The sequence below is a fragment of the Mus pahari genome, chromosome 1 (genome assembly GCF_900095145.1).
Source record: "Mus pahari chromosome 1, PAHARI_EIJ_v1.1, whole genome shotgun sequence".
In the NCBI taxonomy this organism is placed as follows: domain Eukaryota; kingdom Metazoa; phylum Chordata; class Mammalia; order Rodentia; family Muridae; genus Mus; species Mus pahari.
Genome location: NC_034590.1, coordinates 132545730 through 132562551, shown reverse-complemented (window position 1 = coordinate 132562551; position 16822 = coordinate 132545730). Strand labels below are relative to the sequence as shown.

Sequence of the window (16822 nt, the reverse complement as noted above, 5' to 3'; positions counted from 1 at the left end):
TTGAGACTGACTCAGGTACCTCTCCATGTACTTCTTCAGGAGATCAGAGGAAAAAATCATGTCCATCTAGAATCCTCAGAAAAGGGCTTAAGAAAGATCTGTGCTAGGAGCTGATCCCAAATAAAGGACCAACCAGACCAGAAAGAATGGAGGCAGTCCAGACCAGAAAGAATGCTAGTTTAGATGGACAGAGTTCTCTGAAGGTCACTAGAGGGACAAGATGTCAACACCTGAGGTGTTGCTGAGTATTCCTGATAAAATACAGAGAGGAAGTTCTGATGAAAATGAAAAAAATAATCTCTTGTCTGTCCTGTCCACACATGAAGTCAGCTCTCACAGACCTGATGTCTGCCTAGACATGAAGTCTTTTCTCACAGCTGAGATGTCCGTTCTCCTTCCCATGAGCACTTTCTGATTTATCTTGCATTTTCAGACTTGATGATGGAAGCTTTTACACCTGAAGATGCCAGATCTTGAACCAAACCATTTAATGCTTCTTCCAAATGAAATTGAACGGTAGCAGAAATGTCCTATAAATTGAAAGTATTAAATGAACCTGCCTACAGGAGAGCATGGTAAACCTCCTCTTTGCGATGTGTGCTTTCAGGTTGGCAAATTAATCAAGGAAGCTGCAGGGAAAAGCAATCTGAAGAGGGTCACCCTGGAGCTTGGGGGAAAGAGCCCTTGCATTGTGTTTGCGGATGCTGACTGTGAGTACAAGTCCTTCCTTAGCATCTTAGCATCTTCCTCCTGGTGCCTGATCCTGTCACAAATGACTTACAAATGACTTTCCTTCAAGGTGAAAGGGATTAATGAGCAACTGTAGTGACTCTAGGAAGCTTTTAAATTGTTCCATAATGTAGATGAATGAAGCGCAAATACAATTTTTCCTGGATTGGAACAGAATGCTGCTTCCCGCTGTGAATCAGAGATAGCATAAATGGACTACACATTGCATCTATGATGTGTTTCTGAAAGTTCCATATAACAGAAATTGCTATTCATGGGATTCATTGATGTCACTATTGGGATCTTTACTGGAGATATTAGAATGTGCTGCTTGGTGAACAGAATTACTAGTCTTTCACGCTGCAATCTATTCTCACTACACTTTCAACGTCTACTCTTAGTCCACAGATTCACACCAAATTTCTACAACCGTGAACTGAATATTTCTCATTTATAAAATACTACTTCCTTTGGTTTAGAATCAACAATATTCTATAATAAAAATGCAGGCATATTTTTACCATCTAAACAAAGCGAAGAGTTTGTATGCTTTTATGATTTAGGCTTGAGTTAGATTTTGGATTTTTTTTTTTTTCTAGAGTAAGGACAGGATGATTAATTCTGATGTGGTGAGTTTTACTTGTTTGAGTCTCGTTTTCAGAGAAATAGCACTTTCTATTGACCAAAACTTTTAATAATATAATGAAATTATTAAACACAATAAGTAATCTGATATCTATTGTCAACTAGTTAAAAACCTGACACCTAAAGGAAGTATGATTGCCTAAAGAATTAAAAATGGAAAAACATGGAATTACTTGTAATAATATTTGGTCTTATCAAATCTACATTTCTCAGAGGCCAGAGCAGACACTGTCTTTTCAGATTTCCTTTGTTGTTTTTATTTTTATGGTAAATAAAGTTTAATTTATTTCCTGACTTCTAAGTGGTGGCATATATTGAGTATGTCTGATCAAATGATTTATCATTTTTCTTTATTACCATACTGCATCTGAGAAATATAATTGCAGGTGTATTCTTTCGAAAATATTTCTTCTCTCCCTCCTGTGACTGTTTCCTTTGCAGTGGACAGTGCTGTTGAGTTTGCACACCAAGGAGTGTTCTTCCACCAAGGTCAGATTTGTGTCGCAGCGTCCAGGCTTTTCGTTGAGGAATCAATTTACGATGAGTTTGTGAGGAGGAGTGTGGCCCGGGCTAAGAAATACATTCTAGGAAATCCTCTGAACTCAGGAATAAGTCAAGGTCCTCAGGTGAGTAAACACTGGAAAGATAGCCTTTCAGAAGCAAAACCAATCTTTTTATGCCTAGTTTAGATTGAGAAAGCTTAACTTCTTATTTATGCTCATTGTTAGCTGATACTATCTTCATCTGGTCATGTAAAGAATCTAACTTCCAACAGCAATGGCGTAATCTGTTTTGTGTTGGCCGTTTTTAAAAAACTATCTAGAAACATTTTAGGAGCCATGTGGGAATTTTGCATCAAAAGAAGGGCTGGGGAAATGGATCAATACCTAAAACATTTGTCTTATATCCCTGAGGACCTGAGTTCTGAACTAACACTCACATAAAAACCTGGATGTGTGTAAGAGCACATCTGTAATCCCAGTGTTCAAGAAGGTGAGCTAGCCAGTTAGACTGGAGCTATGAGTTCAGGAGCCTGCCTCAGTGGATAAAACTGAAAGCCATTGAGGAAGATACCCAGTGTCAAACCTTTGTCACACACACACATGTACGTGTACCTTTACACACAGATGTACCAGCAATTGCTCCCACATGTGCTCACATACATGCCAATACATACATCTGCACACCATACTCACATATACACACCAAAATGAAGGAAAAATTTAAAATGTTATTAATTCCTTCATTCTTCAATTGGCAAGACTCTTTTTAATTCCTACAGACAATTCTTAGTCTGGAAAATTGTACATATGGCTGCCAATTCACTCTCATAACCAATCTTTCATCTCAGCTGCCATTCTACAAGTCTAAGTAGTAGAACATTACTGAATCTTCTGCAGGCTCCTCAGTTTCTATGGTGTAATGATGCTATAAGTGGTTCTTGGAGTTTCTGTTTTCTGGGCTGTTGATGAGTTTCTCTCTTTAGTTGTCAAAAGCCAGGGATTCCCAGCGCTCTGGGTTTCTTCTTTATGTTAGATCCACTGTAAATATGAATGGCTTTGTTTCTTTTACTCAAAAGTCACCTTTTCCTTTTGTTCTTGGTCTGTTGTTTAAGCTCTTGACCCTTTGGTTCTGAGTTCACTCCTGCCTCTGGATCCTGCTCTGAATCAGTGATCCGCAACCGGAGGCAGTTTTCCACACACCCACAGGGGACACTGACCTTCTCTGGAGACTGAGTTGTGATAACAAGGCGAGGGGGTCTACTCACATCTAAGAACAGAGGAAGGGATGCTGCTGAAGACTGTACAGTGAACAGGCAACCTCACAACAACATTTATTTCCCTAACTGCCAGTAGAATCACTCCTGAGAGCTGTGCTCTGGGGATTGGATGTTGACTTTGGTGTCGTTGCTCTTTCACATTAAATATGCTACAGTATGTCTCACTAATGACACAAACTTCATTGAATTTTAAAATAAGTATATTCTAAATTCAATTAACAAAAACTTGGAGGACATTGTTACTAACTATACCTTGAGAGAGGAGACTGACAAAACCATAAAATTTAAAAGGATACTTGGTCACTGGTTTCTCTGGATACAATTAATTTGGAAGAATGTTTTGGGATTGTCTACTTAGCACAAATACCCAAACAGGAAAATCTTAGGACAACACCATTGGCAAGCATCGAAAACCCAAAGCAAGAAGGTACCTGTCAAGGGAAACAATTATTGTTTTGTATCAATGTCATTGTACTTTTTACCACTGAGTTCAAATATTATATAGAAGTAATTACTGATTTTTATCAGATTTGGTATTTTTTTTTCAAATTTGTACTTAAGTTTGTCTCATAGTCCAGAAAAATGTGTAATTCTGAGTGCCTTTGTTGATAGTATGCCGCAGACTATCCCCTTTTGGGATAGTCTCCTGTCTGCGTAGAACGGGTCTCTGGTAGCAGATGGGCAAAGATTTGGCGAATTGACAAACAGAGTCCACAGGAGAGAGAGAGAGAGAGAGAGAGAGAGAGAGAGAGAGAGAGAGAGAGTAGAATCTGAGTGTATTTTTCTAAATCGAGCATCAAACTTTTATACAGGAGAAAAAACAAGAGAAGCCAGGCAGGACACATCCACAGAGTTACAGTGACACAAAACAAAGGATTGTATACATCAAAAGATGGCAAGGACCAGGTTGGTGTTGTTTACCACCAGGTGTAAAGCTAGTCTATAGTTAAACCCACCAATTCCCTAGGCCCATGTGTATTCCCTGTCCTCAGTAATCACTCTGCAGACTAGCCCTGAGCTATGCTGGCTCTGTTCTTTGTAATGCCTAATTAGTTTCACTGGTCTTTACTAGAAGTAAATTTGAATGTTAATGAATAGGTAACCTTCTCACTGAATCCTACTGAATTCCAAGCTCATCTGCTTCAAGGATTTTCTAGGATGTTGGAACATTGGTGGAGGCTCACCTATGATAAAATTCAATCTTTAAAGGCACTTATAATACTGAAAGAGAGCATACACCATACTAAAGTGGGGATAGGGTTTGAGTATACGGGTTATGAGAATGCCATGGTTCCAGGAGGCTGAGTTTCCTTGAAACTCTTTGCCTCATGAGTGCTTCCAGGCCTCTTGGCCTGCCAAGCATACTTCACTGGAGTGGGCATGGCATGTCTACATAAACGTAAAATACTTTTATCATTAGATATATGATGAGAAGACAGAAGATATGGAGAGTAGATGAATGGTATGCTGGGAATTTGACCAACACAAGGTTTTTGGAAGTCCCAGGTGTAACAGTCTCTCTCTCTCTCTCTCTCTCTCTCTCTCTCTCTCTCTCTCTCTCTCTCTCTCTCCTGTAATAAGGAGGAGCTTATGGGAAGAGACACATATTGACCAAGCTCTTGGTTAATATTTCATCTACTGCTGGCTGAGTTACCAAGTCTTTGAGTTTTGGAATTCATACTGAGTCACAACCAAATTGATATGGAGAAGTTTAGGTCATATACCTGTGTATGAAAAATACTTTTTACAATTTTCTGGATTCATTTTTGAAAGATTACCAAGTAAATGTATTTGAGTTTTACAGAAGTTATAATAGGTTAATAGGTGTGTTGTTTATTTTGCATTACATATTAGTGTTCATAAACGGGTAGTTTTTTTTCATTTATAAAGTATTTTCTATCTGACTTCATCCACAAATATATATAATATACATGTATGTGGATATGGAATGAGTAGCTTTATTTGAAAAAGAAATGTGACCCCTTTTTCTACTCAATTATTTGCCAATAAAGAGGACACAGTAACATTAACCTTGAGGGTTCATTACACCCTGAAACGAGACAATGTCATACATTGACACATCTAGCTAGCACCATGCTTAATTTGTTGCATATTCATAAATCTTTATTATATAAACAACAACTAAATCCTTTTATGCATGGTAACAATCAACTTCACCTCTTAGACGTAATAAGGACTTTTTAATTTGAGAATTTAAAATTTTGAGAATTTTATGTGAGGCATTTCTACTCTTCTCTTTTCTCCTCTCCATCTCTCCCCTTGTTCCCTCCCTCACTCCACCTGAATGTTATCTTCTTTAATTATTGCTGAATATATCTATATATTATGTATATAACCTGCTGAATGCATGTGGTTGTATATAACCTGAATGAATGCATGCTTGTATGTGTTGAGAGTTTATTGATTGGGACTGAGTAACCTATCAAGAGTTCTTTGGAAATCCTGAATTCCTCTGATATTTGCTATTTATTTCCTGTGCTTCTTCCTGTGGTGTAGGGTCTTGTGAGCTTTTCTCCATCCATGTCAGCTTGTCGGTTGATTTTTGTCATTGTGTGGGTCTTGATTAGCTGAGCTTTTTTTTGAGATTTCTTGGGTGCAGCTTCCAAGTCATATACATAGAAGACATTTTCTCACAGCAGACATCCTGCTTCCCTATTATTTAAATAATAATACCATGGCTTTTATAAACTTCCTGGCTCTTAATTTACAATGCTTCCCAGGCCATAGTGTAGGGGTTGTATTGAGATGCATCAACTGAGTTAATATATTTTAATATTTATTTTCAATGCTCTTGTTTGACTATGGTTGCCAAACATGTTTTCCGTAGATATGCTTGTGTTTTTTAATTATCATTTATCTGAATTTTAGCATGTCAAATCTAGAGAATCAGAAAATTTTTATATCCAAAGATTTAAAGGATATATTTTTATACCACTACAACAATATCAGGATATATGTATTTTTCCAGACTGGCCACAAAACAATAAAGGCCTCTTCTACACAAAAGAATCATTGAATGGGGCCAGATAATTGATAAAGAAAACCAGGATTATCAAGAAAGTCTCTGAAACCTTACAAATCATACTGAACATGTCCTTATTGAGCAGATCTCATAGCAATGACACTTAGTCTTGTTATATTAATTGATTAGGAGTGATACCAATGATGATACCAATGTTTTAAAATGATTCTCATTTTAAAACAACCATTAGAATTCCATAATAGGCCCGAAATGAAGAGATTATTTTGGGAGGGAGTGTCCGTTTCAGTGACATGTACAGGAAATTTTACAGCAACATGGTACCACATACTGTGCCACAGTTTCTAAAATTATAACTGGATGTGGTGGCATTTGTGCTACTTGAACGCTGTAACTGAGTGAAGGTCAATTAGAGGGCATGCATCGTTTCTCTTCGGATTCTTCAAAGTCTGAGGAGATTGACAGAGCCCAAGAATATGAAGGATGCTATTTTCAAGTCATGACAAGAGACACATTGAATAGGCAAAAACCTGACCCTCTTCTTAGTGCTTTGATAGCTGTTTTTCTTTTTTTAGTATACCTCCTCTCTGCACTATCTCCCCTCAGACAGCCTGTTTTCACCAATAATGTGAGATCTAAGAGATAATCATTTACCACTTTCATGAGAGCTGAGATAAGCGGAAGACCCCGTAGTCCAATGCAGTGTGGGACGAGTAGGATTATTCTGATATCACCATACAGAACTCTAACCTCCTTTTCATTCTTACTTATGCAAAATTTAGTTAAAATATTGCATCAATGAGAAGGGAGGCCATTAGTCCTGTGGACGCTTGATGCCCCAGTGTATGCTAGGGTGGTGATCCCAGGAGTGGGTGGGTGGGTGGGGGAGCCCCCTCATAGATGCAGGAGGAGAGGGATATAGGAGATTTATTGAGGGGAAACTGGGAAAGGGGATACCATTTGAAATATAAATAAATAAATATCCAATAAAAAACATTGCACATCATGCTGCTGTATGTTTAGACATAGTTTATCTGCTGAAGTACTAAGAGAATAAACAGAACACGTTAGCTGTTGGGATGCAGCCTACTGAGTTGAACTGAGGATGATCTCAAACTATGGTAACTAGAGATGCCAGGTCATGAATGGCTTAGAGGTATGCTGGCTTTGTCTCTGTCTCTGAAGAAAAGAGGTCTCTGACCATCAAAAGAATGTTCTTCTCAAGTGATATATACCCGCTGAACCTGAGTCAAAGTCCTCTCCCTCACTTCGTTCCTTTTTCTTACTCAGGACTAAGATCCCAGACCAATGCATTTAGTCATTAACAACCTTTCTGTTCACATTGTTTCTATTCTTTCCAAACTGTACAAAATTTAAATACATTCAAACATTCTTTCCTGAAAATTCATGAGAAAGAAAACATACTGGAAAATGAGATAAATGTATGTCACCTGCTTTGAATGATCAGATTTAATACAAATATCCTGGTATTTTTGAAACCTTCATTCACAATATGTTATCTTTATTATTGCTCCTTTGTGGTTTCTTCTAACTAGATTGACAAGGAACAACATAATAAAATACTTGGTCTCATTGAGAGTGGGAAGAAAGAAGGAGCCAAACTGGAGTGTGGTGGAGGTCGCTGGGGGGACAAAGGCTTCTTTGTCCAACCCACAGTCTTTTCCAATGTGACTGATGAGATGCGCATTGCCAAAGAGGAGGTAATGCTTCCCCATGGTTCTGTCTTTGTGTTTGCTGTGTTCTCTCTGTGTGTAAGCTGTATTGTCCTCTAAAAACTCAGCTTGTTGAATATCATTTTCCTGAGATGATTGATGATAAGGTTTTAAATATTTTGTGAACAAGACTGAGCAGTGAGGAATCCAATGGGTCCCCAAAGAGTTATCAAACACACAGTAAGTCACAACAGCTTTCATAAGTGCTTCATTCACAGCCTTAAAGGAATGGGAAATGATGCTGTCATTTGTTAAAACAGGAACAATTATGCACATATTAAGTTACATATGTCAGGCACAGAATAGCAAGTATTTACTGATCTCAGTTATAAGACCATAAAAGTCACCCTAACCTCATAGAGACAGAGTGGACTGGCTTTGTAAGGGAAATGAGGGTGACTCTTAGGAGCACAATCTAAGGGCCATCAATAAAGATAGTACCCAGATACTCAACATATAAGTAAGAAGAACAATTTGTGATTAAAATGGCAACTATATACTTCACAAGTCTGAGGGCTTTTAATATATGCAATGGTATGTATGCTTGAACAATGGAAGTGTCATGTACTACACCCCAATAAGAAGATACTATGACTCAAATACATGGAATCATAATTTCCCATTCAATGAATTTATACTCGTGTCCTTGATGTGACAGAGGATCTGATAGCTTATTTTTGTTGCGTCCATAATATCAACAAATAAAGAGATAAAGGGAATAGTTAGCTTTACCAGAAAAGGAAATAAATGTAAAGAACAGAAATGAAAGTCATATGTATGTGGATAATTCACCATATTTAGGTTCACTCCTCAACTGCATTTGAATTTCTGTACTTATTGGGCAATTCTTCTTTGATTAGAGCTATTGCTGTAGAACTTGATTAACAAGGGTAGGAAAGAAATAAAGCAGAAAGTAGTCTTCCCTCAAGGAAACATTTATTGTGGTCCTATAATGTAGTAGGAATATCTCATTTGCTGCTTCAAAATAGGAGCCAAGAGTCTATACCATGTCAGCTAAATTGCTGCAACTCTGTGTAAAGCCTCAGACATCCTGCTCCACCTAATTCCCATGTCCAATGTTCATACTGTTATGTTTCCCAGTTATGAGGTCACGATAGTTTAGAATTTCAGGATCTGTTCCCAGCCTTCAGGGAATGGTCCCTAACTATCTAGATTAGACAATGTGTGACTCTTGTTTTCTGTTCTGGGACTCCTGCCCCTGACAGAGACTTCAGATTTTGGTTAGAAAGGATGATTCTGGAGTTGGGCTTCCTGTAATAAGTTCGGTTGTTTGTTTCTTTGTTGGTAATGCTGTCTATATTTGGGTGGCTAATAGACTCTGAGTAAAAACATGTGCTATGTGCTATTTTAGCCAAGTTTTATAATTATAAAAGTATTCAAGTATAAAAATGAATGATACTTAAATCAATGATACATTGCTGCTTAAAACATAAACATCGTTCTCAATCATTGCCTATTTGTTACTATTAGAGCAAAGCACTGCTTTCTTGGTCTTGTTGTTTTGTGCAATAACTTAAACAATGAAGGAAACTGGAGTTAAATTTTAAGATGTTTATAAGAAAATGAAGCAGTTAATGAATTGATGTTCAGTTCTTCCATTTTGGGCAGCTCTGTTGCAGGATATAAGAATAGGTTCTGTAGTAACAATTCGTGTCTGCCCCACATAGAATGTCACACACAATCTCAACCTCTTTTTATGTTCACTGTCCATGGTCACCTATTCTAATTCTTACACATAGGTCTTAGATGAAAGACAGCTCCTTAGCCAATAAAGAGTGGTTTCTAGGCAAGTATATGTACTGTGTTTAAAGTGTATATAGTCTCTAAACTGTTAACCTGTTCTTCTGTCATCCTTTGGTAGATATTTGGACCAGTACAACAAATTATGAAGTTTAAATCTATGGATGATGTGATCAAGAGAGCAAACAATACTACCTACGGTCTAGCAGCAGGAGTCTTCACTAAAGACCTGGATAAGGCCATCACTGTGTCTTCTGCTCTGCAGGCTGGGATGGTGTGGTAAGTGCAGCTGAAGTAAGGTGTGTCCTTCAGATATCAGCCATGCAGGCAGACTGACTTGATTGCCTCTAGAGTTGAACTTTCATAGAACTTATTTGATCTGTTATGAATGTAGTTTCTGTAAATAAAAACAAAAGACATTATTATCATGCAGCTTTTCAAATTACTTGTGTAGCACATTGACCATTTTATGGGTGTTTGATTACACACACACACACACACACACACACACACACACACACTGTTAGATAATTTCAGGACAATTGGCACTCTGCTATGAATATGTGAGATGAAAGAAAAATTCTATCATAGTCAACTCTACATTAGACAGTTTATATTGATACCTTATAGAAGTTATTATTGTTGCTATTATCAACTTGCCATACTTAAAAATGAAGCCTAAGGTGTTACATTAGCTGAGTGCATCCTGGTCTCCTTTATGCTTTTCAATATGAGACAGGAACTTACTTTATTGCTCAGTCTGGCCTTGAACTCACTCTGTGACCCATACTTGCGCTGGATTTCTTACCTTCCTGAAGCATGCTCCTGAGTAGCTGGGCTGGGTATAAAACTTAATTTATGTATGTGGATATTTGGCTTGAACGTGTGTCTGTGCATCATGTGAGTTCCTGAGGCATACAGAAACCAGAGGAGGGCTGATAGTGGGGTCATAGACAGTTGTAAGCCATAAGAATTTGGGTACTGGGATCCTATTCAAGCTCTTCATAAGAGCAGCAAGTACTGTTAACTCTAGGTCATCTCTCCATCCTATTCTCTAGCTCTTAACTTAGTTTGTTCTTTGATTTTTTTTTTTTTAAATTAAGATTCATTCATTCATTTATTTAATGTATATGATGAAGCTATCTTCATGCACACCAGAAGGGGGCATTCCAAATGGTGGTAAGCCACCATGTGGTTGCTGGGAATTGAACTCAAGACCTCTGGAAGAGCAACCAGAGCTCTTAACCACTGAGCCAACTCTCCAGTCCTTGTTATTTGATTTTTATAATTTAACTTTAATACAAATTCTCAGGTTGTGCCTCTCAAAGGCTGTGCTCCACTTCTGGAATCTTTCTTCAGCGTCCCTTGTCTCATCAAGCCTCCCTTCCCTCAGTTCAAGCTATAACACAAGCTATTTTCATTCTCTTACCTAATCCAGTTAAGGAAAATCAGGCACAGAAAAACATCCTAAGGGACACAGCCAGGCAGTTCTTGATCCTCTTGATAGCCTGAAGAATCTTTTCTTCCTAGCAATCTTTTCTTTTTCTTCCTAGTTCCATTTAGCAACTATTGGCTCAAAGTTGCAAAGTGTTTCTTTTTTCTTTCTTTCTTTTTTAATGATTTATTTATTTATTATATATGAGTACTCTGTAGCTGTCTTCAGACACACCACAAGAGGGCACCAGATCTCATTACAGATGGTTGTGAGCCACCATGTGGTTGCTGGGATTTGAACTCAGGACCTCTAGAAAAGCAATCAGTGCTCTTACCTGCTGAGACACCTCTCCAGCCCCCACAAAGTATTTCTTAATTCATCATTTTATCTCACCTGACAACTACTATTTGTTATCCCAAACCTTGTCTGTGATAAAAAACAAAAACAGAAAACAAAACCAGATTAAGTAATCTATCAAGATTGTACATTGAATAGTAGAGGTGAGAGACTAACCTTTCAGCACTCTAGAGAAAAATCTTCTCAACTTTCACCATGTACAAGTTTAAGGATCATGACACTAAAATGTCAAATCCAAAATGCTCTGATATATGGCAATGTAATGTTTGGATTTTGGATCATTTAAAACGTGATATTTCCAAATATGAGTTTTCAACCAGTAAAATTGATGTGAGTAATTTATAGTCTGAAGAACCCCCCAAACTGAGACAGTTGTGCGTTTCAGAGAAGTGCTCACCTGAGAGCTTCAATGCATGTAATGCGGGGCTGAGCAGAAGATGATTCAGCAAGGAATGTGCTTGGAGTGCAAGCATAAGAAATGAGCTTCATTCTAACTTCCATGGAAAAGCCAGACATGCTGGCCTGTGCTTCTGAGTCTGTCATTGTGGCCACAGTCAGAGGCAGAAGCACGCCTGGAATTTACTGGTCAGGCAATTTAGCTAAATTGGTGAGCTCCAGGCTCTGTGGGAGGTGTAGTCACAAAAGGTAAGGTGGAGAGAAAATGAAAAACTAAACTAAAACCAATACTTTACCTCTAGCCTCCATTTGGTTTCCTAAATGTGCGCATGTGTACATGTGTATGATCACACACATATACACANACACACACACACACACACACACACACACACACACACTAAATGAAATATGTATATAAACAACCAAATGAGGGATAAGTTTTTGAATCAAACATTTTGATCATAGTATGTCTTTGCGATTTACTCTGGCATAGATCTTTTATTCAATGAAACTTTTCAAAACTGCTGTATAATATTAATATATAATTAGCATTAGTCACTATAGCTCAACATCTTGTTTTTTTTTTTTTTTTAATAGTGGCATTCCTTCTCAGGTTACTTAAAGGAAATAAATCAAATTTCCATTTATTTAGCATAACTAATGATCAACAGATTTTTCCCCTACAATAAAAGCACTAGTAAATTCAGTGTTACTAACTCATACATATTCATATCCTATATTTACTAAGAACTTGCTGTGTATACTATGTATTTTTATAAATTATCTGGCAGAGGTCAACAGGAGCACTATAACATATAAAACAATCCTCTCTACATTAACATTAAAATAATTGTTCCTGACCTGCTCAATTGCACCCCTCAGCACTCCTCCGCATAACCTTGGTCTATTTTTAAGCTCCTCTTCAATTCTATTCTCATTTTATACTATTTTTTTCTGTAGAAACATCTTTAAACATTTTCTAAATCTATTACCATATTGAATAATTAGGCTCAACTCCTGCCATCACTTCTGTTTAAACCATCTATTGATCAATAAACGAAATTAAAGAAATAAATACTGACAAATATTACAATTGCTAAAGAGAGTTGGTTTTAGACTGCTAAGTGTGTAAACTTCAAGATTATTACAAAACTTCTTGCATAGAGGCCTTTAAAGAACAGCATTTAATCCAGGCTTCAGACCCTTCCACTTATGGTACATTGATTCTTCCCTCTGTGATGATTCAAACTAACTTTTTAAAAAATAACTACTCACACCTATGGTCGTATTCTTCATTTCTAGGTAGTATGTAGATGCTTTCTGCATTATAAATTATAGCACTGCTTTTTATCTCGGTGATCCTACTAGGTTGAAACAAAGGAATTCTTAAGGCAATCTCTGAATATTTAAATTTGCAGTTCAGAAATTATAGAGTGAGTTAATTGTTTCCTATAGTAGGCCTCTCTTCTCTGTTTTAGGGTGAACTGCTATTTGGCTCTTTCTGTCCAGTGCCCATTCGGTGGATTCAAGATGTCTGGAAATGGGAGAGAAATGTAAGTTATAAACTTTACATTTCAGTAAATACCTAAGTCTGTGAAAAGGAGAACCACTCCCAGGAATCTGATCTATTTTCACTACCTTAGATAAACTCCATTCATATTTAGTATCAAATAGTATTTTAAATTTTGGAAGTACTCCCTAAGTGTATAAAAGCAATAGCAGATTGAATATAATTCATTAAGCTCCTACAACCAACCATATAGGGCTATGCTAAGTGCATACCAACTTGATAACTAAATTGTTGCCTGCTTTTAGAATGGCTTATGGTATATGTGAGTAGAAGCTATTTGGGAAACATTTTCAGAACATGGGGAAAAGGACAAACATAGTCTTGAGCTGCTGGTAATTAAATATTGAAACATTCTAGGTTTTCAAATATACCTCCTAAATAAATGAGGGCTGCCTGTCCTCAAACTGATAGGGTGATGTCTACCTAAAATCAATGATGCATCTGTTAAATAAGCCACTTACTGCAAAATGTCTATAGAGAGTTCCTGAGGTGATTGCCACTAATGGCTCCTTCCAAGAGTTAGAATGTGGTTCTTTCTGAAAGGCAGACAAATAGAATTCACAAATTTGGAAGCAGGGTTCCCAAAGGACCTCCTATAGTGAACTCAGCTGACTTTTTATTTTCTTGGCTGTATTAGTCAAATCAGTTTAGCAAACATTTGTCTGAACCTTCGATAAGGCTTATTTCTTGGCACAGAAATAAGTAGAGACAGACATAGCTTAAGCCTCACACACATTACATAGACTGTCATGAGAAGCTCAGCTGCTGTGTGCAGGATTACTAGAAATGCAACCTTGACCTCATCTAGATACACTGAATTACACTCAATAGTTGATGACTAGCCCAGGCGATTTGTGTACAAAAGAGTTAGAAGCCAGAGCTAGTAATGTATAGAGTTTTCTCAGCTAAGGAGAAATATAAGCCGATAGATGCTCCTGTGGTCTGCATTAAAATAATACATATACAGTATTTCTGAGGAAGCTGACTCAGGGCAGCCTCAATGTAACAATATACTTACAAGTCTCCTGTGAGTGCTCAGTACCTTAATAATTCTAAATACAATGGATAGCAAGTTTGTCAAAATTACAGGCTAATTTGTTTGCCTCTTTGACATAAACTATTTATTAAAACACTACATTTTAATGAACTTTAGACAAGTTAGTCAAGCTCCTCAATTATGTCGAAAAACATGCTGTTGAGATTTTCTTTTCTTTTTTTTTTATTTAAAGATTTATTTATTTATTTATTTATTTATTTATTTATTATATGTAAGTACACTGTAGCTGTCTTCACACACCCCAGAAGAGGGTATCAGATCTCATTACAGATGGTTATAAGCCATCATGTGGTTGCTGGGATTTGAACTTGGGACCTTCAGAAAAACAGTCAGTGCTCTTAACTACTGAGCCATTGAGATTTTCAAGGGATAAGTTAAGATGTTTAAATTATACCCACACACAAAAAAAATCAATATATAGGGATTACTGATTGCTCAGGAGAATAAGACATCTTTGATATATATGACTAAATCAGAAGAAAAGCTGGTAGAGAAGGACCACAATGCAGCTCCTTTGCAATCCTAGGTATGTATAGGTTTTATGATCCTGAGAACAGTCTTACATACATGTAATTTAATCATCATAGCCAAGCAATGCAGAACATAACTGAGTGCAATCCTTCCGAACTAAATCATCCATCAGGTGGAAACAAATCATAATTTCCCAAATTGGTTTCAGGTAAAGTCCTAATAAGTTACTGTGGTACCCACAGACACACTTGACTCAGTTTCTGTTCAGTTGGTGTTGGCTTAAAATAAATGTATTATGGAATGTTAAGTAATAGAGACCTAAAATCTGAAAAGCCTGAATCAGGCCATTTTTTTAGCTTCTTTCCTTCTTAAAAAGGAATATAAGAAAAAATTCCACCAACAAAGATTAGGTGTCTGTGTGTCCCAGAATCAGAAGAAACTGTTAAAACTGCAGCTTTAGAAGAACAGACCACCCTGAATGAAAGAGAATCTTGATCATTCTCTACCTGCTCATCACTACCACTTCTGGGCCAGGCAGATGGTGAGCACAAGCTTCAGTGCAGCTGGTTGTTTATTCTGCTGCTCCTCAGTGACCACACAGTGCAAGATGACCTACACCTCTCTTAGTTATTGATTGGTCTGATAACATCTGATCAGGCTGAATTATGTAGTAGTAAATGTATGATCCAAGAGAAGAGTATAAACAATAGATAACTTCTCTGAAAATAAGCCAAGTATGTAATTATTTAAAATAAGAGTTAAGTTTAAGAATATTTTTCTTGGTCATAAAGCTATGGTCATCTAGAAGCAATATGAACTGTTGTGTATTCAGTAAACATTTTATATCGTCCCTAGTCAGATAAGCAAGAAAAATCTACCTCCGAATTACCAGGGATTATATTGATTTACAGACTTACACTGCACTACACAATCATATTTATTGACAATTTTCTCCCTTCTCTAGGGGTGAAGTTGGTCTTTATGAATACACTGAGCTCAAGACAGTTGCAATACAAATATCTAAGAAGAACTCCTAAAGAAGCCAGCAGAGTGAAGAGAAACTCTCAGCCATGGCGACACATCTCATACAGAAAGTGGTGTTTCGCTATAACTTCTTCTTCTGTTGATTTCTTGAACTTAAGGAATTCATCTGTATTACAGTTACTCATAGAAAAGATGTAGCTTAATCTGACAGAATCATTCACCTTCTAATCTGTAAACCTAATTCACAACCCAGAACAAAAGGATACATTTAGGTGCAAGTTCTTTGTAACTCTGTCATGATCAGTTGCTTTCCATTGTAGCTACTTGTCTAGAGTACTTATTTGGTAAGGAGGACCAGTCCTGATTTAAACTCTGTCCCACACTGATTCCTTGAACTACACCATGCATGATAACTGAAAAGTTAGCTGCTCTATTCCTTGGGGTTACTCCTCTGAGTGTTGTGAACTATTTTCTAGAATGCCATGACTGCTTGTCAAATGAAATTCCTCGCTGTAATTAGAATGCAAAGCTTAATAAAGGCATCTTGTATGATTTTTGTTCAGCTTGAATTTTTAAAATATATGTTTACTCTTTGAGAGTGTCATATATGTGTGCAATGTATTGTGATCATATACAACCCCAGTCTCCCCTCTGACTCTTCCTAGATCTGCATCCAAGTACATCCACATCCCAATTTCATGTACTTTTACATTTATTGTGACACACTGAATCCAGTAATGCTGCCCACATGCACATGGATGTGTAGCCATTCACTGGGCATTAGCAATCTATCAGGAGCCATACCTCTGGAGAAAACTGACTTTCCTTCTGCTGGCAGCCATCAGGAACTAATAGCTCCACTTAGGGAGATGGCTTTTGTGTTCTTCCTCCATTTATGCT

At 37.2% G+C, this 16822-nt stretch overlaps 1 protein-coding gene across 1 annotated transcript in view; it reads left to right on the top strand.

Annotated features, from left to right (window-relative positions):
- LOC110321962 (aldehyde dehydrogenase, cytosolic 1) overlaps positions 1-16526 on the top strand; it is a 34545-nt gene extending 18019 nt beyond the window's left edge. Inside the window, exons 8-13 of the mRNA XM_021198548.2 lie at positions 608-710; positions 1816-2000; positions 7712-7876; positions 9771-9928; positions 13319-13393; positions 15903-16526. Of these exons, the coding sequence (XP_021054207.1) occupies positions 608-710; positions 1816-2000; positions 7712-7876; positions 9771-9928; positions 13319-13393; positions 15903-15975 (759 nt within the window). The 3' untranslated portion in view covers positions 15976-16526. The remainder of the gene's footprint in view (positions 1-607; positions 711-1815; positions 2001-7711; positions 7877-9770; positions 9929-13318; positions 13394-15902) is intronic.
- The last annotated feature ends 296 nt before the right edge of the window (positions 16527-16822 follow it).